The 27,275-nt window shown below is 36.0% G+C and overlaps 1 protein-coding gene across 2 annotated transcripts in view; it reads left to right on the top strand.

Moving 5' to 3' along the window:
• Positions 1-27,275, top strand: part of BRINP3 (BMP/retinoic acid inducible neural specific 3) — a 422,410-nt gene that overhangs the window by 329,128 nt on the left and 66,007 nt on the right. For both annotated transcript variants that reach the window (XM_032643010.1, XM_032643020.1), the window contains exon 7: positions 4,505-4,727. In XM_032643010.1, the coding sequence (XP_032498901.1) occupies positions 4,505-4,727 (223 nt within the window). The remainder of the gene's footprint in view (positions 1-4,504; positions 4,728-27,275) is intronic.

The raw sequence follows: 27,275 nt of genomic DNA, 5'->3' as shown, positions 1-27,275 counted from the left end.
TACCACTATGTTAATTGATACAGGAAAAAAAACATGGAATGTGAGCCAGTACGCTTTTACTTTTATATTAGCAAGTCACTAAATAATAACATTTTATGTAAATGTATGAAACATAAGATAAAAACATAGTGTACTGACAATTTAATAGTATTTTTTGGCTATGTTTTTTACTGATTCACAGTATTTATTTAAATTTTAGTAAAATAACACATTCATATGAAATAATAAATACCATAAAAGCACAAGTTTCCTCCCTGAGTCCTCCCTACCCATAGTCCTACTTTCTAATGGAAGCAGCTTCTGTTTTAGATATTTTGGTGGATTTATAACTCAAGAAATTGTCTCTAAATAATACAAAAGTATCTGATTACTTTTCTACACTTTTGAGGAAGTAATTTATGTGCTCCCAAAGCTCTAGAAAATTTAGAATGCTTTAGAACACCTTTGAAAATATATTCCAAAGCAGTTCTGATCAGAGGTTCTGAATATGTGAAAATGCATTATCAATACATTGGTCAATGCTTTTCATGCTCATCAATAAAGGCAGAAACACAAATCAGGCTGTATGTATTATGGCTGGTTCTTTTACACCCTGAAAATGTTCCGTTCTCCACTCTTACCTATTTAATTCAACTGTGAAGCATGAGAATAAAGTGCATAAATATATAAATACATAAGACCAATATACAAATGCAGTAGCATTAATAAAATATTTTTGCTGACATTGAAGTCATGAAACTAAAAATCGTCGGCATTCTACATACATAACAGCTCCAGTAAAATTTACATGAAGGATTATTGGGGGGATTGAGTTAATATTTAAAGCACTTAAAATTGAGTTCCTACCAAAGTAAGAACTCGTGTTAACAGAGAGAGAGAGAGAATTAGTTTCAAAATTAGTTAATTAGATATCAAATGTTAACTAGAGTTTGCATTAGAGAGGGGAAAAACACCAACAAACCTTGCTCAGCTATTTTAGAAAAAACCTCATTTTTAATGGAGGAATAGTTGTAATCTAGAGAATTAACATGGTGCCTGACTAGTCTTCTATAATTTACTGGAAAGACGTCACCTACCCTAATTCTCTTCACCTCCACAGAATTCATTAATATCATACAACTACCTTCGTATTATTTTTTGCTTCATGTGAATTAGTTTTGCGAAGACGACTGACTGTAAATTCCTTCCAGCATACAGAATGTTTATTACCACTAGTATTATTGTTGCTGTTGTTTTGTTTCTCTATAGTCCTCAAAACTATGCTGAGCAGAAGTACTCAGTTCATACATACTTAGCAAACAGGGATTTCCAGATTAATCTCTCTCTAGTAATTCAGATATTGAATGTATTTCTCCTGGGCTATTTTTATATGACATTAATTTGTTTTCTTTTATAAATGTATCCCCCCCAAAAAGTATGGCTAGTCATTGTTTACTTGCCATGTGAAAAGCAACAGCACTTTATCTCCTACATGGGTTTGGAAATTATTGTAAGGTAAAGTGTTATCTGGTGTCCCCTAATCATTATCTTTTCTCCTTGTAGTTATGTAAATCTCTAGATTTATATAATAATTCTAACGTATCATTCAAAATTCATTTTCATATTCTATAAATAAGAACTTTACTAATTGCCAAAAATAAAAGAAAAGATATCCACAGGAATATTTCTGGAGGTTCTATTGACTTCTAAGTAGAATGAATTTTAGATAAGATGTTATTATAACATTTAAAAATATTTAATATTATTTTTCATTAAAAAAATAAGATGAAAGGTTTATTCATATTCTCACTCATAGACTGAAACATCTGTATGTTTTGTACACAACAGGTGTCCAATAAATGTTTTGGGTGACTGTCAGTGGTGACTCTTAATGACTTCATAATGAAGTAATTATTCAAATGTCATGTTAAAACTGTTTCTTAGAAATTACATAGTGCCAGTTTTCAGCGGACATACACTATTACATACACTTTGGTAAAATTAAATAAATTAACGTATTCTTTAACGTGAATGAAATTTACTGATTTAGAAACTTTCATAATACTACTATAACAAACAATGAAAATAACTAAAATATGCATACCCATGAAACAATAAAGGCTTATCAAAAGTGTTCAAGTAAAAGATGACAATGAAATGAATGATTAGTTTTCACAGTAGTGGCATCTGCTCTGTGAATAATCCAAGGAATGCTTTCCAGTTTCCATGCATGAACTCCTTTATTCAAAGGAGAGAGTTTCTCAAAAGAGACATATGGGACCAAACAAAATGTAGGGTACTGTGAAATTGGAATTTTAAAATGTATCTCTTATTTATACCCTGCTTACTTAAAAAAATGATTTGAAGCATATCAAATGGATATATCCTCAAAAATCTTTCCCCATAGATTTTGCAGTAAAATGTCCTATTTTTTCCTTTTGTTTTATTTTTCCTTGTTCTTCTGGTAAAGTCTATACCTTTAATGTCCAAAAGATGCCAGAACTTTGAATTTATTTCCTCTAGAAAAAATATCAACCCCAAAATTCATGAATATAATTTTCTGTTAATTGTTTAAAAGTTGCATTTTCCATCACTGATGAAATAGTTTGGATTTGATTATTGAAATAGTCCTGATTTATAAAACTATAAATTAGTTGCTTTAAATATGTATATGTATAAGTGTAGTTTATCTTTTCCTATGTTAATGGCATATTTTTTAAAATGTGGATGATAATTTGGAGGTTTTGAAACACTGCAATTGAGCCATTCTCTACTAATAAGGAATCGGTATTAACATACCTTGTCCAAGGTCAATTAAACACTAACGCCTGTAACTGGCTATTTGAAAACAACTGTTTTTGAGTTGGATATTTAAAACTAACAGTCATTTAAAACAACTGTAACATCATAGAATTTTAAAAGAAAATGAGATTATTATTATCCAAAACTTTCTATCTCATTTACAAAGGAGGAAATTAAGGCACAGAAAGACTGAGGTTTAATGCATGCAATATAACACTTTTATGGGTAGAATAGTAACTAAAATGTGGTTTGTATCACTTACTAAATAAAACATCTTCTGCCACTGAAAACATTTTCCAAATCTTGTCCTGTGCTGGAGTATATATGCTGAGGAAACCCAGCCACTCCAACATGGACTGGGGGCAATGTGGTATGCTAAACACAATAAATCCTTTAAAGAAATACTAAAATAAATAAAAAGTTTATGTTTTGAGTCCATGATCATAATATTTAAGAAGAAAAGGAGAGATGGGGAGAAGGCTCTACTCTCTTTGTTTCTGGTTTTTTTAATATTTTTGTGGTAAAATGTATATAGCATAAAATTTACCATTTTAAATGTACAATTTAGTGACATTAATTACACTCACAACGCTGTGCAACCATCACCACTATCTCTTTTCCAAAAAGTTCTTATCACCCCAAACAGAAATTCTATAGCTATTATGCAAAAACTTCCCATCTGCTCTTCCCCCATCCCCTGGTAAATTCTAATCTATTTTCTGTCTCAATGAACTTGAACATTCTAAATATTTTATATAAGTGGAATCATACAATACTTGTCCTTTGTTCTCAGGCTTATTTCACTTTTAGCATGATATTTTGAAGGTTCATCATGTTGTAGCATGCATCAGAACTTCATTTTTATGGCTCAGTAATATTCTATTTTAGGTATATACCACACTTGGTAGAGCCATTCATCTATTGATGAATAGTTGGGTTGTTTCTATCTTTTGGCTCTTCTGTGTTGAGATAATTAATAGACCTTTTAGATGATTATTTTATTGTAGTGTCAACTTTTGTTCCTACTGTTACTTAGACACTTGAAAAGAAAATAATTTAGACATAATAATTATTGACACACACAAAAAGCCAATACTGGAGCTTTAAATTCGTTTTTATTTTTTTCTCTTAAGTATACAGTTAGGTTTTAAACTGTTGTTTTAACAACTTGAAATGTGGTCAGTTACTAAGGGAACAACCAGAGTACATCGTTGAATATTATATTTTACACTATAAAAGTTTCCTCTTTTTCCTTAAACAATACAATAATTTAGTAATGATAATATATATATATACTGATTTAATGAAATTTTCTGAGAATATTTATTTAATGAACAACACTTGGAACAAATTATTAATACTGTTGCCAAAAATGAAAGCTAGATTAATGACCACTACCTATGGGAAAAACCAGTATCATCAAATTCAAATGCCATCGAAAGGAGAATGTGGAAAAATTAAGTTCACCTTAAACTTTCTGCCCCCATTATTTGCTGTAGCACGATTATTTTAATTATCTTTTTCTGTGAATGTTCTTTCTTGAGGGGAACAAAAAAAGAAAACAATCCTAAAGCATAAAAAAATTTCCTTCTTGCCATTAATTTGCTACACAGAAAATAATAGATTGTATTCTTTTTTAACATTAACATACTAAATGTGTCTTGGGGAAAAGGGAAAATAATTATTTTATTATTAAAGTGTTGAATTTTGACATTTTTTTCAGATGAATTCAAGTTCTTTATGAAAAGGCTACCCATGAATTATTTCCTCAACACGTCTACCATAATGCATTTGTGGACAATGGACTCTAATTTTCAGCGCCGCTATGAACAACTGGAGAACAGCATGAAGCAACTTTTCCTAAAGGCACAGAAAATTGTACACAAGCTCTTTAGCCTTAGCAAGAGATGTCATAAACAACCCCTCATCAGCTTGCCAAGACAAAGGTAAGACATGTAGCAATGTAGACAACTGAGGACAGCTCTATTGATTTTCTGAATGTAGATGTAGTAATATATATAGCACAATGTTATTTATATTATTAGAGATAATCAGAAAACAACGTGTAGTCTTAAGTCTCATAATAATCAATTGTAGTTATTTTCCAAAGTAATAGTACAATGAGAGCACATACACTATTTTTTTTTTAACTTTTCTTTTACTATCAGAATCAATAAATTTTTCTAACTTGTTGTGCATGGTAGTCAACTGATAATTGTATCACAGTGAACATAAAAACACAAAGACTTAGTTACATTGTAAGCCTCGGAAGTAAGCAGGAATAAAAAGTGAAATTTCTTAAGATTTTCAAATAAAAGAATTTAAATTTTTAAATTCTTTAAAAGAATTTTAATTTTTTCTTTGACCTGTGTTCAGAAAACCATAAAACTCATTCTACATGAATCTATGAAAATTGCTGGGAAAGTTTCAAACAATTTATATGAATGTTGACAGACTATTAAAATATTTGTTCCTGTACTGATCTGGGGAAGCACGAGTTTTAGATTTGCTAGTTTAAGAAGTGTTGACCAGTCAGTGCAATAAAAATTTGCATGTATTTAGTAGAAGTCAGGTTGAAAATACATAAAATGAAAAGCTAAGGAAAAATTTAGGACAAAATCATAAGAAAGTATGTATTTGTACCAGTATCTCTATTATAAAATACTTGAAGTTTGACCTGATCCTTAAATCATTAAGAAATCTGTAATTACAGATTTCTTTCACAAAAAAAAAACCAAACAGCTGAGTCTACACATTTTTAAAATTCGATTTCAAAATAAATTATTGGAATTTTTTACAAGTCATTGGATTTTAGCATATTCAAATTTATGCAACCATCACCACAATCTAAGGTGAGAACATTGTCACTGTCCCCAAAAAACCTCAGTCTGTCCCCATACTCCACACCCATCCCTGCTATTTGTCTCTATAGATTTGTCTAATCTACTAACTGTCCTCATAGATTTGCCTATTTTGGACATTTCATAAAATATGTGGTCTTTCGTTACCGGCTTCTTTCACTTAGCATAGTGCTTTCTGGTTCACCTATGTTGTAGCATGTATCAGTAGTATGTGTATAGCACATTTTACTTATCAGTTAATCGTTTGATGGACACGGGTTGTTTCCACTTTTTGGCTAGTATAAATAATGCTGCTGTCAACATTCATGTGCTTTTTTTTAAATGTGGACATACGTTTTCAATTTTCTTGGATATGTATCTATGAGCAGAATTGACTATTCAGAAGATAATCCTATATTTAACATTTTGAGGACCTGCCAAACTGTTTTCCAAAATGGCCGTACTATTTTATATTTCCACCAACCATGAGTGACAGCTCCCATGACTCCATATTCTCACCAACACTTTTTTTTTTTTTTTTTTGCGGTATGCGGGCCTCTCACTGCTGTGGCCTCTCCCATTGCGGAGCACAGACTCTGGACACGCAGGCTCAGTGGCCATGGCTCACAGGCCCAGTCACTCCGCGGCATGTGGGATGTTCCCGGACCGGGACACGAACCCGTGTCCCCTGCATCAGCAGGCGGACTCTCAACCACTGTGCCACCAGGGAAGCCCACCAACAGTTTTTATTATCTGACCTTTTGATTATAGTCATCCAAGTGGATGTGAAGTGGCATCTTCCTGTGCTTTTAATTTATATCTCTCCAGCGACCAAAGATGTTAAACATCTTTTCATGTGTTTGTTGCCCATTGTGTATATTCTTTGGAGAGATATCTATTTGAATTTTCTTCACTCATTTTTTGTTTGTTTTTTATTTGCATTATTAAGTTGTAAGAGTAAGTTATGTATTTCGATGCCAGTCCCTTATCAGTAGTATGATATATAAATATCTCCTTCCAGTCTTTTCACTTTCTTATCCATCTCTTCTCCCCACCTGTCTGTCTGTCTGGTCAGTCTAGCCCAAAAGTTTGTCAATTTTGTTTCTTTTCAAAACATTAACTTTTAGTTTTCTTTGTATTCTCTATTATTTTTCTCTTTTTTATTTGATTTTTCCACTGTGATTATTATTATTTCTTTTCTTCTATTTCCTTTGTGTGTACTGTAATTTTCTTTTTCTAGTTTCATAGAGAGAAAAGGTGGGTTATGGACTTGAGAGCTTTCATTTTTTTTTAATATAGGCTTTCACTGCTATAAATTTCTCTCCAAGCACTGGTATTAAGATTTGTTATTTTATGCATCCTGTAAGTTTTCTTATTCCTTCCATGCATAGATATTTTTTATATATCTGCCTGCATACTTCAAGGAAGTATTCCTTAACAGAGAATTTATGGCTGGAGAAAGACACTGTTACTTTATGCTCTGTGTGGGTTAAATAGAGTTTGTAAACCACTGAAATAGATGGTTCTACCCTCAAACATAATAGGAAATACAATAGAATGGGATGGAAGCAAATTGATGAGTTTGCTTATAAACTTGTTGACTTTAAGTGTCCTTTCAATCACATTCAACTGGAGCTGGATATGTATGTCTGAAGCTCAGGGGAGATTTGAGAGAGTAAGATGGCAAACATCAGTGCACATGAAACTATAAGATCTGAATGTAATACCATGGGAAATATGTAGACAGAATCTGAGGATACGTTTAAGGAATGAGTGGAGAAATAGAAACTGAAAATGAAACAAATAGTGGGGTAAAATATATCAAAAGAGACATTAATTTCTATTAAGATAAAAATTAAATATTCAAATATGTCATTAGAGTGCAAGATTTTTAAGAAAAATATGAAATAATTCAAGTTGGATATTACAGAATAAATAAATAGGCAGCATAAAATAAAGATGCATTATTTGGAACAAAATTCAGTAAATGATAGAAATAAATATTTGTTTTCCAAAACTTTTGAACTAAATAAATCAAAGATTGCCAAAGGCTTTTCTTGACTTTCTTTTTTAAATTTAGCTTAATTCCTATGTTGGCTATTACTTATCACACACAGTAAAAAAAAAAAATACAGACTTCTTGCTAGATGAAAGATTTTTATTGAATTTGGATTTTTTTCCCCAGCATGTTTACAGGAATGTGAGATTTTTGTTTCTGTTTTGCTTTTTATTTTTCCCATTTTAACAGAATAATATAAAATTACATTAGGACAACAAAAAAATATGTACTAGAGTTTGTTAGTAGAATACAGTGGAAAAGAGGCTGGAAATTTCTAGGGTGTGTTTTCAGAAATTTTTGAAAGATAAAGTGGATAAGCAATATCAGTGACTCACTTCTAGCAGAAATTCTGGTTTTTTACCCTGTCTTTATTGAATTTTTTCAGCTATTCTCTTGAATTCATCTAACCCTAAGAACTGGTTTTCAATATCTGATATTTTAAAATCTGGAAAAATAAACAAAAACAAACTAAAATGAAACCTGCAAAGTACGCCTCCATTAACATTGTTTCCTAACACTCCCTGTATAATGCGGGTCAGTTGAAGTTTTTCTTTATAATGTACAGTGTAATTCTTTCTTTCTGGTAAAGCGTGTGGCCCTCTATCCAAATAGCAAGTCTGCACTGCTACCGCTATCCCTCTCATGAATTTGCGTGACATCAAAATCCTTTTTCTTACCGAAGTAAATTCCAAAGCCTGTGATAATCTTGTTTCTTTGAGATAGTCAACTTTTGTTGCTATTCTAAAATTTTTGAGATAAGTAAAAATGACATATTCATTTCATTAGAGAAAAATATTTGTAACAATTATTGAGAAGTAATTAGGTAGTGTTCCTATAAAGTGCCTCAACTATACTATTTTGTGCTGTCATGTCTTATTCACAGAGCAGCCAAGGGTCCATAGAAATATTACATTTAAAGGTCTGTTGGTAAAGGCTTAACAACAAACTCTTTAGGGGAGAAAAGCACCTGATTTATAGAATTTACTAGTTCTTGTAGTATAAATATTTCCACCATGGTCAATTTCAAGCTAGCAATGTGCTGTCACGGCACGTGGAGTTGGGCAGGTCTGCACTGTTGGTTCTCCTGAGGCAGTGCATGTGGCTGCAGTAAACCACTAAAAATGTTTTAAAACATTTTTACAAAGTTATCTCTTCTTCCTTAACAATGGAAAGTGAGATAGGATGAAATCACTTCTCTAACGTCACAAAGAAGAATGAGTTTAGGTCTATTTCATTCTTTATCTGAGAGCTATGTCATGTACTTCTTATATATGCTCTCTGACAGGAGTTAGAAATTGGCATATAGGCCAAATCCAGCCCTCAGCAGTTTTTGTATCAGCCTGTGAGGCAAGGATGTTTTTTTATATTTTAAATTGTTGAAAAAAATCAAAAGGAGAATAATATTTTTGATGATGAAGATGTATGGAATTCATATTAAAATGTGCATAAATGAAATAGCCATGCTTATATATTTACATATTGTCTGTGGCCACTTTCACACCCTAATGGCAGTTAGTTGCCACAGACAGCACGGTCCTGAAACGCTATGATATTTGTTACCCGACTCCAACAGAAAAATTTTGTCAACCTGTGCTCTAATATAATATATATTCTCTGTCTTTAAAAATGTTATCAAGTGTTTTAAAGGTATTTAACTTGTATATCATTGAAATGTTTTATATTATAAATACATTTTATGTTAAAGAAAGAATATTATTACTTTAGTCTCCATCATATGGAAACCTTATACAACCACACTGAATCCTGAATCCTGAGTATTTGTGGAGTAATACTATCTTACTAATAATAACATATATAATTATATATGATATAAATACATACACATGTGCATACATTATATTATATATTATATGCATACATTATATATAGATCTATACATTATATATAAACTTTAATATATAATATATATATCAACACATATATATGCATATGTATATATATTCCACCATAGGAATAGTCTAAAACCCTATATATCAAAATGATTTTAGTTGAAGTGCCATTTCAAGCTGATCTCCAAATGCAGATTTGCATTATTTCATGGAGTCAGACAAATTTCCCATCTCTCTCCTCATGATCTCCTCCAATTCTAGTCCAATTCAAAATGATACTATGATCATGAACTAAGAGGAAGAACAAAGAAAATGAACACTTGAGGAAAAGGAAGTTGAAAGACTGACCAGTATCTGTGGGTAGAGGAGGATAAAGTCTGGGAATGCTGAAATAAACTATGGGAATATTTAACATGTTTGGGAAGGATTGCCCTGCCCACTGGAACTCTGAAAACATGAGACGCAGGCAGAATTTTAAGACATCTGAATGCTTAGTTATCTGCTAGAGCTCCTAGAGTCACCTCTCACATTCACAGACAGCAAGTGCTCAATACATATTTGATGAGTGCTCTGTGATATTTTTCTTAATACTTTAGTTCAACCTCTGAACACACACAGCAATGAATTATTACTTTATGTAAAATGTTTTCCACTCTACATAAAATGGATCACCTGTTACAATACGCATATCATGTTCTATTTTTTTTTTTTTTTTTTTTTTTGCGGTACGCGGGCCTCTCACTGTTGTGGCCTCTCCCGTTGCGGAGCACAGGCTCCGGACGCGCCAGGCTCAGTGGCCATGGCTCACGGGCCCAGCCGCTCCACGGCATATGGGATCTTCCCGGACCGGGGCACGAACCCATGTCCCCTGCATCGGCAGGCAGACTCTCAACCACTGTGCCACCAGGGAAGCCCCATGTTCTATTTTGTTTCTCCATTAAGCAGGTGAATGCCCTCCCGCATTCCTTCAAATGGACCTGAGGCAGTGTCTTTGTCTCTTCAGGCTGCTCTTCACAAAAAATGCCACAGACTGGGTGGCTCACAAACAACAGTTCACAATTCTGAAGATTCAAGTCCAAGTTCTAGGTGCCATCGTGGTTGGGTTCTGGTGAAGAACACTAATCTCATTCAAGAGGGCTCCATCCTCATGACCTAAGCACCTCCCAAAGACCCCACCTCCTAATAACATCATCTTTGGGGGTTAGGATTCCAGTACCTAAATTTTGAGGGGACACGGCATTCATATCGTAGCAGACAGGGTTGGTCTCTATTGGTAAGACCTTGAGGTGTGAGGGTGAGAAGAAGCCATTTCTTTTGTGCAGGCATCCTATCCATGGTGGATGACAGTGAAGCTGGCATGTAGACCCAATATGAGACAGCGAATTCAGGTATCATTCAAACCTCTGCTTTCATTTGACTTCTAGATCCAGTGTACTTCTCTTTCTGAGGTTTTGTTATTCAGCTTTTCCTTCTCTAACTCAGGCATGACCCTTTTTGTCCCATATGCATCACCAAGCGGTTACCACTCTATTATGCATGCAAGAAAAACAGATATTTTCATGGGGAGAAATCTTTGTGAATGATGTTTCCCAATATCTGACATACAGGAATGATGTATAAAAATCCTTTTAAATCATATTTTTCCCTTAGTTCTTTTTCATCCCTTTTCAGCCTATTTTCTTTCTTCCCGTCCTCCTTTGCTGAATATACAAACATTTTCCCTCTTTATTGACCCTCATTCTCTTCAATATGTCCCCTCTTTACTGAAATCTTTCTATAAACTTTTTTATTTATTTCAGATGATTTAGTGCTCCTGGAATCCCAGTTTACAATTTCTCACTAATCTTCTGCAAAATAGTGCCTCTTCACCTTAGTTAAACTTTCCTTTTTAATGCATTCAAACACATGAGATACTGCATCTGATTATCTTTCCAATAAATTCGTTAATTGGAGTTGGTTTCCTTCACTTGTAAAATCTAACATATAAATAGATATCAATCTAGATGATATGAAAAAGCTAATAAAAATCTGTTTCCATGTTGAATATGTCCTGCAAGCAGTAATAATGAAGTATGAACATGTGATTTTCCTGTGGTAATAAATATCCTCAACATGGCATAAAACTTACTTGAGACAGAGGAGGACTCTCAAAGTCTAGTACGGTAAATACGTTTGCTTTTTTCTTTGTTTTAATAGTTAATTTTATCGAAGTCTGTGTATTATTCGTGTAAATATAATCATCAAATTCACCATTATTACACAATGTTGAGAGAGGCAATTTGGGAGACTATTGGCCTGGGAATGCGAACAATGAAAAAGCATAACTTGTTGCCAAGTCTTAATGTACATTATATAAACTAATAAAGAACTATAAATACATAACATTAGGGCTTCCCTGGTGGCGCGCAGTGGTTGAGAGTCCGCCTGCCGATGCAGGGGACACGGGTTCGTGCCCCGGTCAGGTAGGCTCCCACATGCCGCGGAGCAGCTGGGCCCGTGAGCCATGGCCTCTGAGTCTGCGCGTCCGGAGCCTGTGCTCTGCAACGGGAGAGGCCACAACAGTGAGAGGCTCGCGTACCGCCAAAAAAAAATACATAACATTAAAAGCAACAATATAAGGTAAATATAGCTGTTAAACATTGGAAAAGATCACATTTTATTTGGTACATGAACAAAATGGAAATCTGTGAAGATAAATTATAACTTCCTAATTTATAGACAATAGAAATACAGAAATGAGAAGAATTTTAAGTCATTATCAGGATATTTTTAAGTAGTTTTGAATATTCAAAAAAGTGATCAGGGTTTATAATTCTTTTTTTTTTTTTTTTTTTTTTTTTTAACATCTTTATTGGGGTATAATTGCTTTACAATGGTGTGTTAGTTTCTGCTTTATAACAAAGTGAATCAGCTATACATATACATATGTTCCCATATGTCTTCCCTCTTGCGTCTCCCTCCCTCCCACTCTCCCCATCCCACCCTTCCAGGCTGTCACAAAGCACCGAGCTAATATCCCTGTGCCTTGCGGCTGCTTCCCCCCAGCTATCTACCTTACTACGTTTGTTAGTGTGTATATGTCCATGACTCTCTCTCGCCCTATCAAAACTCACCCCTCCCCCTCCCCATACCCTCAAGTCCGTTCTCCAGTAGGTCTGCGGGTTTATAATTCTTATCTTGTATTTATAAAATATATAATCTCAGCAAACAAAAAATATTAATTTTTTTGTTTCTTTAATAATGAACAGAGATAAACTTTGGTTATATTATACGTGGTATTACAGTATTTATTCCTAGAAAGAATGGATTAAACATGCTTTAAAGAGGCATTTATACATAAGAAGCATTTTTTAGGCTACTGCTAGCTTGAGCAAGAATAATTATAGGGTTATAGATATTATTCCCTTACCAAAAAAAAAGGAAAGCTTGGAGTGGAGGTGTATTTCAACTCTCCCATTTTAATGACCTTTAATTTCATTCTTTAAGAGTCACTCTACAAAGTGAGTTCAGTGTAGTTTTTTCCTGTTATTTTAACAGCAAACCTTCTAGCTGAAATTCTCCATGATGACCTTGACCAGAAGTTATCAACTGTTTGGTCTCAGGACCTTTTCAAACGCATAAAAATTATTGAGAAACCCAAAGAGCTTTTGTGTATGGAAGCTGTAAATCTATATATGTATGTATGTACATGGAAGTCTATATTTACCATAGTAAAAATTAAAACTAAGAGCTTTTAAAATATGTACTTATTAATACAATTTAAAGAACAATAAACAAGCTCATTACATATTAACATACAGGACATTTAAACTTTAATGAGTTTTTCACATTTCCTTAATATTTGGCTTAAGAGAAGATAATTGAATTTGCATTGCTGTTTCTGCATGTAATCTGTTGCAAACTGTAGTTTTGTAGCTTCACACAGTTTTATTGGAGAAATGAGAATTGCAGTGCCCTTTTTGAATAATTGTGGATATTATTCTTAGATACTACACCAAAATTCAACAAGTGGGAGATTCTTATAAGCCAGTTGTAATACAGAATCTAAAACCCTGCAATGAACATATTAAAATCTATTACATTAAATTATTTAGTCTGATTTGTACCTCAGATGGATCATCTACCCATGCATAGAAAATCATGTGTTAGTCATTTGAAAAATACTGGTTCACTCAACTATGAAGATCTCCTAAATGTTGATGCATATCATTATATAATAACAAAAAAACCCTCATTCCTTAATATCATCATTGGATTCATAAGAAAAGTCTTTATATTTTGGGAAGCTGTTAGTCTCTTAGTGGCAGATACAAGTTTTCCAAATTTCTAATTTTCACTTGAAAGCTAGAATTTTAATATTGCCCTTAAATATATCAGTTTGTCATGAAGTGAGAGATTTATTTTTTTTCAGTTTTGATAACAGATCTGCCAAATATCCAAGTCTGAATAACCAGAGTTGGTCTGTCATCATACTCTCAAGTAAAAATAGTTGCCAGAAAAATATTGGTTACCTCAGGTTGCAGCTGAGACAATTGCACGAGTGCTGTTGTTCAAGGCAACCACTGTAGTTCAGTGTGCAGCACAAGTGCACTATTCATGTGCCTATTTGGTTTTGACATGACCTGTGCTGAAAATTGAGATACAATAAACTTGTTTTTACTGCCTCACCAGGAACATTTTAAAACCAAATATACTTTCTTTTTGTCCTACAAGCATGTAGCCAAAAGGAATATATATCTACTAGTACATTCTTGATTTGTGCTAAGTGTCTTGCAGTAGCTTACCCACCATTGTTTTTGACACCATCAATGCAAAAGTCAACAGAATGCAAAAAAAAAATAACATCTTGGTATTTCTGTGCAAATACTTCTTTTCACTTTGTACACACCTTACAGGATCTTACTTTGCTTTCCCACTTCCCACTCACCCACACCAAAGGGCTAGCGGATCACTCTTTGAGAAAGCCACTCTAGGTCAACTTCAACTCCTTATAATGTTACTGAACCAAACTTGGGCCTGCTCTCCAATATGCAGTAGAGCCAATCTACTGACACAGGGTAGTGGTGAAGGAAGGTGCAGCGTTTATTGCAGGGCCAATCAAGGAGAACAGGCACTCGTGCTCAAAAGACCTGAACTTCCCAATGGCTTTCCGAGAAGAGGTTTCAAAGGCAGTGTGAGGGAGGGAGGGGACTGCAGGGTGCATGATCAGCTCCTGCACAATTCTATGCTTGGTTGGCATCAAAGTGAAGTTTCTAGCATCATCAACCTTCTGGTTTCAACCAGCCTAGGGTCTATGTTTTGCAGTCAGCAGTTTTCATCTCGTGGGGTTCTGCTTCCTATAAAAACAACTTAGGAATGTGTGTCAGGCCTTTATCTGTATCTTTCAGGGAACTGGGAGTTCAGTGATTCTGCTCTGTGGTGGATTTATAGTCTAGATTGTTACAAGTTTCCTGGCTCAACAGCTATTCCTTGTTTCTACATCTTCACATTTCCCAATCATTAACTTTTGAGCCAGCCTTTAGAGACTCAAGGGAGGCCTGGGAGACTAAAGCAAAAGCCTTTCACTTCAAAGGGTAGGGACACAGGAGCCTTGTGTATGGTTTCATAAGGACCTAATAGACCTAGAAGACAAATTGTGGGGCTATCATAGAGGTTACATCCCTTCTTCCTTTACTTCTCTTTCTTTCATAATGCAACCCCTGGTTTTAGCAAAGCACATGCTGTACCACCCCTCTCAGTCTCCCTTGAACCCAGGATGGATACCGAATGGATGTAAGTGGAAGGAATGCATGAAACTTCTGAATTGGATCCTTAAAAAAAGAATGCATGCCATCTACACTCTCATCTTCTCCCTGGCTAAAATGCAAATGTGATGGCTAGAACTAAAAATTATGACGTGAAAAAACATATTAAGATATGTAAAGCCTGATCTCTTTGAAATTAGCATATCAGTCCTTGATTGTTTATGTTTGCACTCTTATTTGAGAGAGGATGAAATTGCAGTTTTTCTGAGCCAATATTATTTGGCTTATGTTACTAGCCAAACTTGCATCCCAACTAATAAAAGTACCTTACTGTATGGCCTCCAAAATCCTTTAATATTGCAGAATTTGTGATTTAATTAAAAATAGCACTTATATGTTAATACAAGTGAATATGCTGAGAGCAATTTTATATGAAATGTATGGAAAAGTCAGCATATTAATTTTCCTTATATTTCTATATTACAAAGTAATTTTTTATTATTTTTTGTGTTTCAACCACTCCAATGACTCACAGGCATATGCTAGGTAATAATGAATCAGTAAATTTAAAAAGTTTAATATAATATTTAGATATCTTCAATGTGTTATTGAGAAATGTAAAAAATAGAGGAACTATAAAGTACCCAGTACATGGAAGGTGCTTAAATAATTATTATTTAATATTTACAAAGTAAAAAACATTGTATTTTTAATCTACAGGTCAATTCTAATGTAGTGAATTTTCTGCAAAATGTGTTTTCATGTGTTTCATAGTCAAAATAAAATTTGTCATAAGGATAATGGCATAAATGCTGTAAGAAACACATTGTTCTTTGTACAGGATAACTCATATGTGACTGGATTCTTATTCAAGGGAGCCAGAGAGATGAATTCAAGGAGAGGAAAAAAAAGAAAAAAAAAATAGTTGGTATGCTCCAATCTCCTGGGTACTGGGCCACTTCCAAACAAATTTCACAATAGGCAGATTTGTTCTTTCTATCATGCTATTTCCTTTCACCTAACTCTTGGAGTGACCTGTGTTTCAGTTCTCATGGCTCTAAAATGTCCTTATCTTGTAACTGTAATGTTTCTATTTGACCTTCAGCCCAGAGCTCATTTCATGATTTTTCGGTTTATTAGATCTTGCTAGATGTTAGTTGAAAATAATTCTTCTAAAGCAAATTCATACTTGTGTATAAAAAGCTATTTGTGATTTTTTAAATCAATTATATACTAGTCATAGAAGTCTTCAGCCTTAGGCAGAGTAAAAAAATAATATTAAAACAAAATAAAAACCTGTGGGATTATTGTGTTGTGCTTGCCCTTCCTTTTTTTTTTTTTTTTTCCTCTTGGATAAAAGATTATGTGGAGCAATCAGAGGGCTTGTCACCTTGAAATTTTGCCTAGAGAATGCTGTCTACAACCCACAGTCTATACAGGAAAGTGATCCAAATTCTTTTTAGACAGTTGCTTTCAATAATATTAACAGAATCAAAAGGCTCTGCTCCTTTTGGAAATTCTGTGGACTTACGTGTATATTTGTATGTGTGTGAGAATAGTGCAAAATGACAGCTCATCAGTCCATTATACGTTTTAAGTAAAAATCTTATAATGTTGTCTTATCCTTCTTTAAAATTTGTTTATTCTCTGACCTGAGGAAAAGAAAGCCAAAAGACAAGGGAAATAGTCTTGAGTATACAGATATTCCAAATAAGAGAGATTTGTTCCTTTTTGTTTTCATGTGGTTTACTGTGCAGATGTCATTTCAATACCTCCTACTCCATCTTCATGGCATTAAAACAGTCTTCCAAGAAAGATTGCATGTCACTCCCAAGTACTTTTCCCCCTGTAACTCAGTGGGGTTGCTGGCTTAAATAGTCAGATTTGAGAACAGTAACAATTTGGACGGCTCCAGAGAACTACCATGACACTTCAGTTAACTTTCATGAAAGAAAAGTCCTATTCATAGAATCTTGGAAATAAAGTCCATAGTGTGCAAGATTAGGATGCCCATTTCCCAGGGCTATTTAGAGTGAGTACCACTTCGTTTAAACAATCAGAATCAGTTCCTTATTTGACATTGCCCACAGGTTCATGCCACAGAAGGTACTTGGAAGCCTCTGCTCTTGGAAGCCTTCATTTTCTCCTCACTAAGCAGCTGACGATAATCCTTCATTGTGTTCCACTAAAAACTTGCATTTTGTGAGATATTAATGTTTGTTTTCTAAAATAAATACATAACACATACTTTTTTTTAAAGAGCCATGGTCAAGCAAATTCGGAGACTATAATTACTATAAATTTTGTTGGAAATCTACAATGTATATATGCATACAAGTGCTCTACAATGTCTTACAATTAGAAAAAAAAAAGTAGATTTGTTTAAACAACGATTTTTCCAGAACAAACTTTTTGCTTCCTAGAATACCTGTTACCTTCTCGACGTATACACTTGGAAAACACTGTGCCACCATTTTTAATCCAATATTTACAGCTTCTAGAATTGTCCGCAGTTATAATGCAATCACCTTGATAGCCATAAAATATTTGCAATTACCTTGAGCTGAAGATGATTTTAGAAGAGTTTTGTTTTCTTAGCTTCTTTTTTTTTTGCGGTACGCGGTCCTCTCACTGCTCTGGCCTCTCCCGTTGCGGAGCACAGGCTCCGGACGCACAGGCTCAGCGGCCATGGCTCACGGGCCCAGCCGCTCCACGGTATGTGGGATCTTCCCAGACCAGGGCACGATCCCGTGTCCCCTGCATCGGCAGGTGGACTCTCAACCACTGCGCCACCAGGGAAGCCCTTCTCAGCTTCTTAGATGATTTCTGAGTGCTAGGTACCAATGCTTGGCAAATAATTATTTTAATTACTTTCTCAGAAAGACTTGGAGGTTACACTACCTCATTTCTGTAACAGAATTACTTGATCTGGTACTACAAATTAAATGCTAATTTATTTACTAAAACACACATTTGTCACATTTCTTTTTTATAACCTTGAACTCTGCGATTTTCATCCCAATATTTTGCATGAGATGGAAGGTTACATTAAATAAAAACCTTCCTGTGATGATTAATTAGTACATGAAGTTACATCTCAGAGGGAAAAAAATGTTATGGAGAACAAGGAGATAAACTGAATATTTGTTGACAGCATATTAACTATCAATTATTAACCATATATGGGCCACAAAGTGAGAATCAATACAGATTTAAGGACACTAATGTCTCTCCAAATCTTACACTGTTATTGACAATAAAATTCTTAGAAGAGATACACATTCAATTTTTTAAAATATTTAAATCAGTGTTGAGGATCAGTCTCATTTCTACTTGAATCACTTCTAAACAATTTTACTTATTTTATGGAAGAAATGGGTATATGTTTACTTGCCAAAATAAATAGGAATCTGAACATCATCCACTACTGGGATGCTGTGGTGGCTTTATTATCTCAAATACGAAGCCCATCTTTTAAATCAGAATTATTATGTTATCCATGAAACTCTCCTTCTGAATATTCCCCCATTAAAATGTTGTAGCCAGAAGTAAACATAATGATGTAGGTGTGATCTGACTAACTTAGAGCAGAATAGAATTTCCGAACGTCTTATTCTGTAAAAAATATAATAGTATATGCATAAGAGAGGAATAACACTCAGTTTTCTCATATTATATGAAAGTTGGTTTTTATACAAATAATATTGGAGGCTTCAATGTGTGTAGATAAAATAGGTTATGTCAAAACTGTCACTCGTAAATGTATCAATAAGATAGTATTTGTCCTAAATTCTTTCCCATTAATTTGGTAACACCTTGTAGAGGCAGTGTGCAATCTTTAAACTTATAATCTTCATGCTGAGGACAAAAAACCAAAACAAAACAAAACAAAAATCAAATAGCTTTCCTTTCATCATTATTTTGTTCCATGTATTCCTCACATGTATATGTATGTATCTGTGTTTATGTATACACACACAGGTATGCATATATATAGCAAGTAATTGTAATGGTATATAACCAAAACCCAGAGTTCCTTTCCTTGAGCATTAAAGTAAGGTACTATTTTCTAAAAACAAATGGCTTTATGAATCAAGGATGGGAAAACTAAATATTACAAAGCTATATTACCAGCTTAAATCCCTTACACTGGAAAAGAAAACAAAAAATAAACAAAAACTTTGAATCACTTCATTTGAACAGCCACTACAAGTTATAAAGTGAGTGAATAAGCCTCAAAAATCAATGCCAGTTAAAATCAAAATCCCCTATCTCACAATTCAGATGCACTTCAGACAGCGACAAATAGAACAACACAAAAGAACGCTGGTGTGACAAAAGAACACAGGAGAAAATGAAGATCAGTTTGTTGTGGTTGTTCTATTAAACCCAGCAGGAAGACTTCATGTAGGTTTCTAAAAGGAAACAAAAAAGATCAAGTCCGAGGTAGTATCTTTTATTGAGCTGAAGTAAAATTAGTTCATATAAGCTGTAAACAAATCTAAAAGCAAAATAGTAAGAATATAAAAGAAAGCTTACCAATTTTAATATATACATACACACATGTATATATATATCCTCATATTATGCTAAACACACACACACATACAAGTTGACAGTGTATTAAAAGCGTAAGGAGGAAAATACATGACTATGAGCTAAATACATGACTTTTGTTTCATAACCTCATCAAAATTCCTATTGAAATGAACAGAATATCACTACTTGAAGTTATGGAATCATTCAATTAATATGGAGAGATTTTTGAAAGATATACTGCAGGAAACAAATAGGAATGAGGTTAAAGCTGATCAATTCACAATATACCACATCCAAGTGAAAGAGTGACGTAAGTAGCAAACAAAGGAGACATAGCCTTTATTGCAGGGCCACAGAAATAGCATGATAAAGGGTGATGATTCCAGGGTTGACTTGCTATTGAGAGCTGTCATAATTAGCTAACATGTATTAAGCACAGATTCCTCGTCAAACTCTTTTAAGTGCTTTACCTGTTTTTGCTCATTTAATACAATGTTACAAGGTAGTTAATGTTATTACCCTAAAATTACAATTGAGTAAAACTGAAGTTTAGATAATCTAAACAATTTGCCTAAGATTGCTCAACTGGTATCAAAAAGCTTACTCAACTAGTGATGGCAGAGTTAGTATCCAAACTCAGGCACTTTGGCTACAGAGCTTGGGTTCTTAATACCACCGCCATGGTATTTGGTGCTTCCCAAATTTGCCATGTTTGTTAAAAGAAGGCTCCCAGTTCCTGCTCATCCCTCATTGCTAAGGAATTTGAGAGGATATTAAATCTGTGCAGAAGCACAAAGTCATGAAATGGAATCCTCAGAAAATAAGAAAGGTTTTGAAGGATTAAAAAAATATGATCATTAAATTGAAGACTAAAACAAAGGCAGTGGACTGTTAGAGAAAACTGAATTGCTTTATTAGAAGAAAATCTTAAGAAACTAATCCATAACAGCAAATAAAGAATGGAGAGATGTAATTTATGGAGGAAAAGAGAAAAGTACATGAAGAGCATGGAGAATGCATAACAGAATTTCCATAAGGAGAAAACTAATAGCTATTTGAGAAGAAAGAGAGAGAGAGAGCTTTTCTTGTAAGACCTGAATCTGGATGAGAAAAGGACAGAGCACCAAGCGAAATTTATAAAGAAGGATGGCGCTGTGTTGTGATTTCTGAGTTAACGTCAGTCATTTTTAGCTAGTCCATTTCAGTTCTTCTTAGTTCATCAAAGCATTTAAAGATTTGACACATTTTAATAGCCAGCCTATCGTGTGCATGGACTCAAAGGAAAAGACAGAGGTGCGCACTCAGTCATCTTCATCTCACATGCTGTCTTCAAGGATGACCACCACGGCATCTGTCTATCACAGATCAAGGCTTCTTCATCTCTGGATGGGATACCTGAAGGCAGACACAGCTAGTGACTCTTCCTGGATCAGTTTGGCTTCTTGAATTCCTATCATTCTTGCCCTAGAGAGAACCAGAGGAACAGAGCATCTTGACAGGATCCCATGTAGTTTATGCATATAAAGCCGAATGCAGCAAGCCAATCTGTAACCATGAGAGGGAAGCTGACTCCTAGCTTGTCTTCTTTTTCCAAGACTGTGACAGCAAAAGAGTTTTTATTTTTCTTCACTGAAACTAAGTGTGCATGAAAGAAACATTTAATATACAGTGCTAAATACTAAAGTATGGGAGATCAATCAATGGTGTTTTGTGAGGAAAAATACTGACTCAAGAATTTTAGGCTTTGTCAAGTGATTTCCTATATAAGAAGAAAACAAAAAGACATTGCATTATGCAGTGCCTCAGGTATTATAATCTCTAAATATTTCTTCTGAAAATATTACTTTTTAAGTCAAGATATTAATAGAATAATTAATTTTTAAAAGTACATAAACTTGTTCCTTAAAAAAATTATCCTTATTAGATATAATTATATAAAAATTATCCTTATTAGATATACCACCAAGAAAAGAATGTCTGCTATTGCTTTTATTACTTACTCTTGTTTAGGAACTTCTGCTAGTAAAATAAAACTTGAATATGTAATTAACAAAAATAGAGATATTAGTATTTAAGAAGGTACGATTATTAGTTGTAGGTGGCATAATTATTTATCTGGAAAGCCTCCAGAGACTCAATTAGAGCAGAAAACAAAACAAAACCTAAACAACCTTAAACAAATTAGTTACAAAATAAGAAAATAAAAAAATCAGTAGCCTACTAAATGAGCAAAACCAGTGACAAAATATAATAGAAAAGAAGACTACATTCACAAGAATGTCAAAGTATATAATATAACTAAGGAAATAAGCTAAAACAAAACTATTTAGGATATTAAGGAAAATTATGAATAAATGGAGAGCTTAGTCATGTTTTTGAATAGGAAAAAATCTTATAAAGATATTTTCTCTTCAAATTAATATTATGCAATTTAATGCATATTAATCAAAATTTATCTGAAAAAAACAAGTGAGGGAAAGTGGTAAATTATATTTTAAAGGGGGATAATGATAGTAGACAAGCATCACTAGATATTAAGATCTATTCTAAAGAAATAAGATAGGTTTGAGCATGGGGCGGGGCCTACATGGGGCAACGTTCAAGCGTGGGGCGGCGTCTTTGCTTAGGACCTGCAAGGAAGTGAGAGGCAGCAGCAGGTCGAAAGGAGGGCCTCTGGAATGTGGAGTTCCGGAGTTTGGAGGTAGGACCCTGGATGGGGGTGTAGGTGCGGGGCTTGGGTTCTGCGCCGCAGGAGGGAGGCTCCGAGGATTAGGCCTGGGAGCCCAACAGTCTCCCCGGTGCCTATGTGGACAGGGAAAGCGCTGGCCGCGTTTCCTTCCGTTCCTCCGCGCCCCTCCTCCACCGTCTCCCCCAGGATCTCCCCTGTCACCGCTTGACCCCTAGCCGTGGGTGGATCCCGCTGGGTATAGGAACTCCTCCCCTCCCCCAGCCACCCCTCAGGGGTCCGGGTCCCGGAGGTCTGGCCTTTACTTTTGCTCGCCCTTCCCTCCCTCCCACTCCCTCAGGACCCGCGCAGCTGGAGAGGGCCTAGGTGGGCAGAGCATCAAGCCTGGGATCTCAGCAGGTTCCTTGGGGCCCAAGTGGGCAGGGGAAACCTGGCCATGCTCCCTTTTGATCCTCTTCCCTCCCAGGGGTTCCCCCATTTGCCCCTTCGGGCGTGGGATCCGTTCCCCTCCCCCAGCCGCCCCTCAGGGGCACAAGCCCCGTCCGCCTCCCCTTCTCCTCCCCCTTCACTCCCCCCACGACCTCCCTGGGGTTCCTGCCATCCCCTTAGGTGTCCGTCATCCCCCACCGGTGCCTGGTAGGTGCCCTAGTTGTGAGGAGACGCGAATTCCAAGTCCTTCTAGTCCGCCATCTTGACTCCGCCTGATGGATGACTTTTGACCAAATGAATCAGTGTTGGGGAAGATTGATATTGTTGAATTCAAAAGGTGGCAAAGATGCTGTGCTTTACTTAGGGAATATTTTAGAGCATCTGAGGGTCTGACCAGCTGGAGTCTGACAGCACAAGGGGAAGCTGAGAAGGGAAGAGAGGTGTTCTTGTCTCTCCCAGGGCCTGGCGGCAAAGCCCTTCACTGTGTCTGTAAGTGCTTGATGCCATTCCTCATCTTGATTTCAAATTGATTCTTTAGTTTGCGCCAGTTAGACATTGCGTGTTAGCCGCCCAGCACGATACCAGTTGTCTTCCAGGACTTCCTGGAGGTCATATCTTGGCAGCACTTTCAGCTGACTTGCAATTATCTTCACCTGGCTTTTAAAGAGGCATTTGAGAAGGAAATTCACTGTAAAGAGAAGGAAAGGGTCTCTCCATTTTTTCCCATGACTGATGTCAATAAAAATGGTACCTCAAAGTAACTTCGTCCCGCTTGGCAGCCTCAGTTCAATTCAGTATGCATTTATGGAGGTCATTCTCTGTGTGGAACACTGTGATAGAGACTCTCAGAATCTCAAAGATAAATGAGTACTAAGCCTTGTCTTCCAGATGGAAACATGGGAGCAGACACTAAGACATGTTGCATAAAAAGAGAACACTGGAGTCTCTACTGTCCAATCACTATCCACAGTTAGATCATGTGAAGTTTCATCACTTGGGCCTTAGACACATATCTTACCATCCTCTCATTTTATATGGGTGTAGCCACAGATAAAAAGGTGAAAGATAGAGTGGTTTGTGCTATAACTATATGCTAAGTCCTCTGAATTCTGCTGTGGTGGCATGAGAAATCATATTAGTGTTTTAGAATACAAGGTCTGAAGTATCAGGAACTGTGAATGATGGAGAGCTACAAACACTTTCATTTTGTAAGGAAGGGGTATCCTGATGTTATCTTAGGTCTAGGGGTGCCGTATCTAGAACTCTTAAAGTTTCCCCCTCTTAAAGGATCTTTCAGATCAGCAAACATTTGTGCAACACCTCCTATGGTGCTACCTGTTTAGCTGGGTCCAGGGAGTAGGTACTAAGATAATTAATAGACATTTCCTGCCTTGAAGGAGTTTTCAACCTTGTGAGGGATGCAAAAATGTACAATTTCAATAACTAATGTTGGGAAGTTAGGCAGAGAAGTACACAGTGCACTATCCTAGCAGGAAAGGGCAGTGCATAGCCCAGGCAGAGGGTTTGAAAGGCTCCCTAAAGAAGCAGCTGCTCGTCTAAGCCTTGAAGTTTGTTCAGGTGAAGAAAGGTTTGAAGGGAAGCCCAGGTAGAGGGAGAAGACAAACCATGGAGGATAGAAGTATGCGGTGTTTGGGGGGAATTCCTAGTTTAGTTTTTTAGAATTAAGTGCAAGTCAGGACATGGTGGATGCCACTGGAAAGGTAGACAGGTCAGGCTTAAAAAGGTTTGGGTACCATGGTAAGAAGTTTACGTCCCCTCATAAGGGAGCTGCACTGAAAGTCACTGGGACTGCAACTTAGGGAACAGGGTTAAATGGAGCAAGGTAGGGGCTGGTAAAATGGGGAGCCCAGTTCAGGAGGCTACAGCTGAGAGATTTTGAAGGTGTGAGCTAGGATGTGACACTAAAGGTGAAGGAAAGGGTAAAATTTCAGAGTTGGAAATTGATTGGGTGTGACTGTTGGGGAAGAAGAAGGAGTCTAATGACTGAAATTTGGTGCTTGGATGACAGGGTGGATGGTGGTATCATTTACGGGCACTGGAAAGAGAAGAGAAGAGAAGATTAGGGCAGGGGAAGAGAAGTCCACATCGGGATACGTGTTGAATTTGAGGCATCTATCAGATGACTGAGGGAGATGCCAAACAGGATATTAGACGTACAAGTCTAAAGTTCAGAGGAGAGACTAGGGCTGGAAATACAAGCAGAAAACTTGTTTTCTAATTCTCCTGTCTTAGATCAGAGCTTGGGAAGTAGTAAGGAAGTAAAAATTACGAATTTAAGGCTGACAGCTGGGGGGCCATAGGGTAGAGCTATTTGCTACAGGAAAGGAGAGTAAAGAAAATCTTTTAAGATTTTCTGTGCCTTAGATTCTGCAGTACAGAAAAAAATACTTTAGACCAGGACAGGAGTTGGCTGTTAATCCCAGCCTGAAAGCACTTTTTTTTTCCACTACCTATTTTTGGTGTCATTCAGTTTATTTTTAGACACCATTGGAATTAACTTTGGAGAATCTTCTCTTGAGGTTTACCCAGGGGAAGGTGACCTGGATAGTGAACTATCTAGAAATCGTTTCATATGAGAATTGATTTCAGTACTTGCAGATATTCATCCAGGAGAAACACACACACACACACGCACAGACACACACACACACAGATATGTGCATACATAATAAAGGCATCCTCCAAATATTTAAAGGGCCATCACATAGAAGAAACAATTGATTTATTGAACATATCTCCAGCACATCAATGAATGGAAGCTACACCCAGGTAGGGTTAACGTTTACTCGGTAAATAATTATTAAGGACCTACGTTTAGTAGGCACTGTTTCTAGGTACAGGTACAGGGATCTAATGAGAAACATGGTAGATAAAGTCCCTTTTCTCCTGAAGTCCATATTCTAGTGATAAGGAGACAGATAATCAACAAGATAAATGGCTTTAGATACAGGTTAAGAACTGTGAGGAAAGGAGTACATACAAAGAGAGAGTGTGGCCAAGTGGGGGAGCACACGGTGGGGGACACACTCCTTAGGTTGGCTGCTGGGGAAGACCTTCCAAGGAAGTGACATACTGAGATCAGAATGACAAGAAGCCAGTCTTAGAAAGAGCTTTCTGGGCAGGGTGAACATCAAGTGAAAGGCTAAAACTCAGGGTTGAGCCTGGGCTCTTGAGGACAAGAAGGTAGGCCAGTGTGGCTGAAGGAAGGTGAATGGGGAATGGGGTATCAGATGAAGTCAGATAGGTAGACAGAGAAAACCCATACAGAGTCTCTTTGGGTTTTGTTTTTTGTTTTTCTTTTCCAAGTGTGATGGGAGACTATGTGTTGTGTAAGTTTGGGACAGGATTTGTTCAGGAAGTAAAATGATCGAAATTATATTTTAAATGATCACTCTGGCCATTAGGCATAGGATGGAGTGTGGGAGAGTTGATGCTATAGCAGAATTCCAGGGGACAAAAGACAGTAGCTTGAAGCAAGGTGTTAATACTGTAGAAAGAGAAAAATGGATGGATTCCAGAAATTTAAAATTTCTGTTTCATTTAAAAGTAGAAATGGCAGGAGCTGCTGATGAATTAAATGTTGGGGGGAGGTGTCAGTGAAGAAAAGGGATAATTAGGATGACTCTTGGGTTTTTTGCTAAAATACTCAGTTGGATGGTACTGCCCTTTATTAAGATGGGGAAATACTGGGAGGAGCAAATTGTGGACAATAAACAGGGTTCAGAGTTATGGTTTGGTTATATTCTGTTAAAATCCCAATTTGACGCTCAAGTGGATATATCATATAGGAAGTTAGATACATGAGTCTGGAGCTCACAAGAGAGGTCATGGCTGGAGAAACAAAGATTGGAAGTCATCATCACATAGATGGGACTTGAGCCGTGGGACTAGGGATAGAAGGAAATAAAAGAGGCCCCCAAACTGAGCTTTGGGGCCTTTCAATATTTAGAGCTCAGTTAGAGAAGGCAGAGTCAGTAAAAAGGGTGGCTAATGAGATAAGAGACAAACCTGGAGAGGGTAGAATAATGAAAATCAACAGAAGAAAGTATGTGAAGAAAAAGTCATTCCATTTAAGGAAAATTCCATGAAAATCAGATTTTTCCCTACCATGGAAGGAATCTCACAGTCCCCTGTTGAGACCTTACTGTTCCATCTCTCTCCTCCTCTGGATGACGAAAACAACTTAACTTTACCAGCAGGCAAAGATCACCCATGCCAGGACTGATGCTGAAGAAGGGACAGAGAGACATTTATTGGTCGTTCAAGGCTTGGCCTCAGGACAGTCTTGTTAGAACATTACTGTGCCCTTGGAGACTCTTCCCTAAT

The sequence above is a fragment of the Phocoena sinus genome, chromosome 1, assembly GCF_008692025.1.
Source record: "Phocoena sinus isolate mPhoSin1 chromosome 1, mPhoSin1.pri, whole genome shotgun sequence".
Classification (NCBI taxonomy): Eukaryota; Metazoa; Chordata; class Mammalia; order Artiodactyla; family Phocoenidae; genus Phocoena; species Phocoena sinus.
Note: the sequence above shows the minus strand (reverse complement) of the source record. Positions and strands in the feature narration are given on the sequence as shown.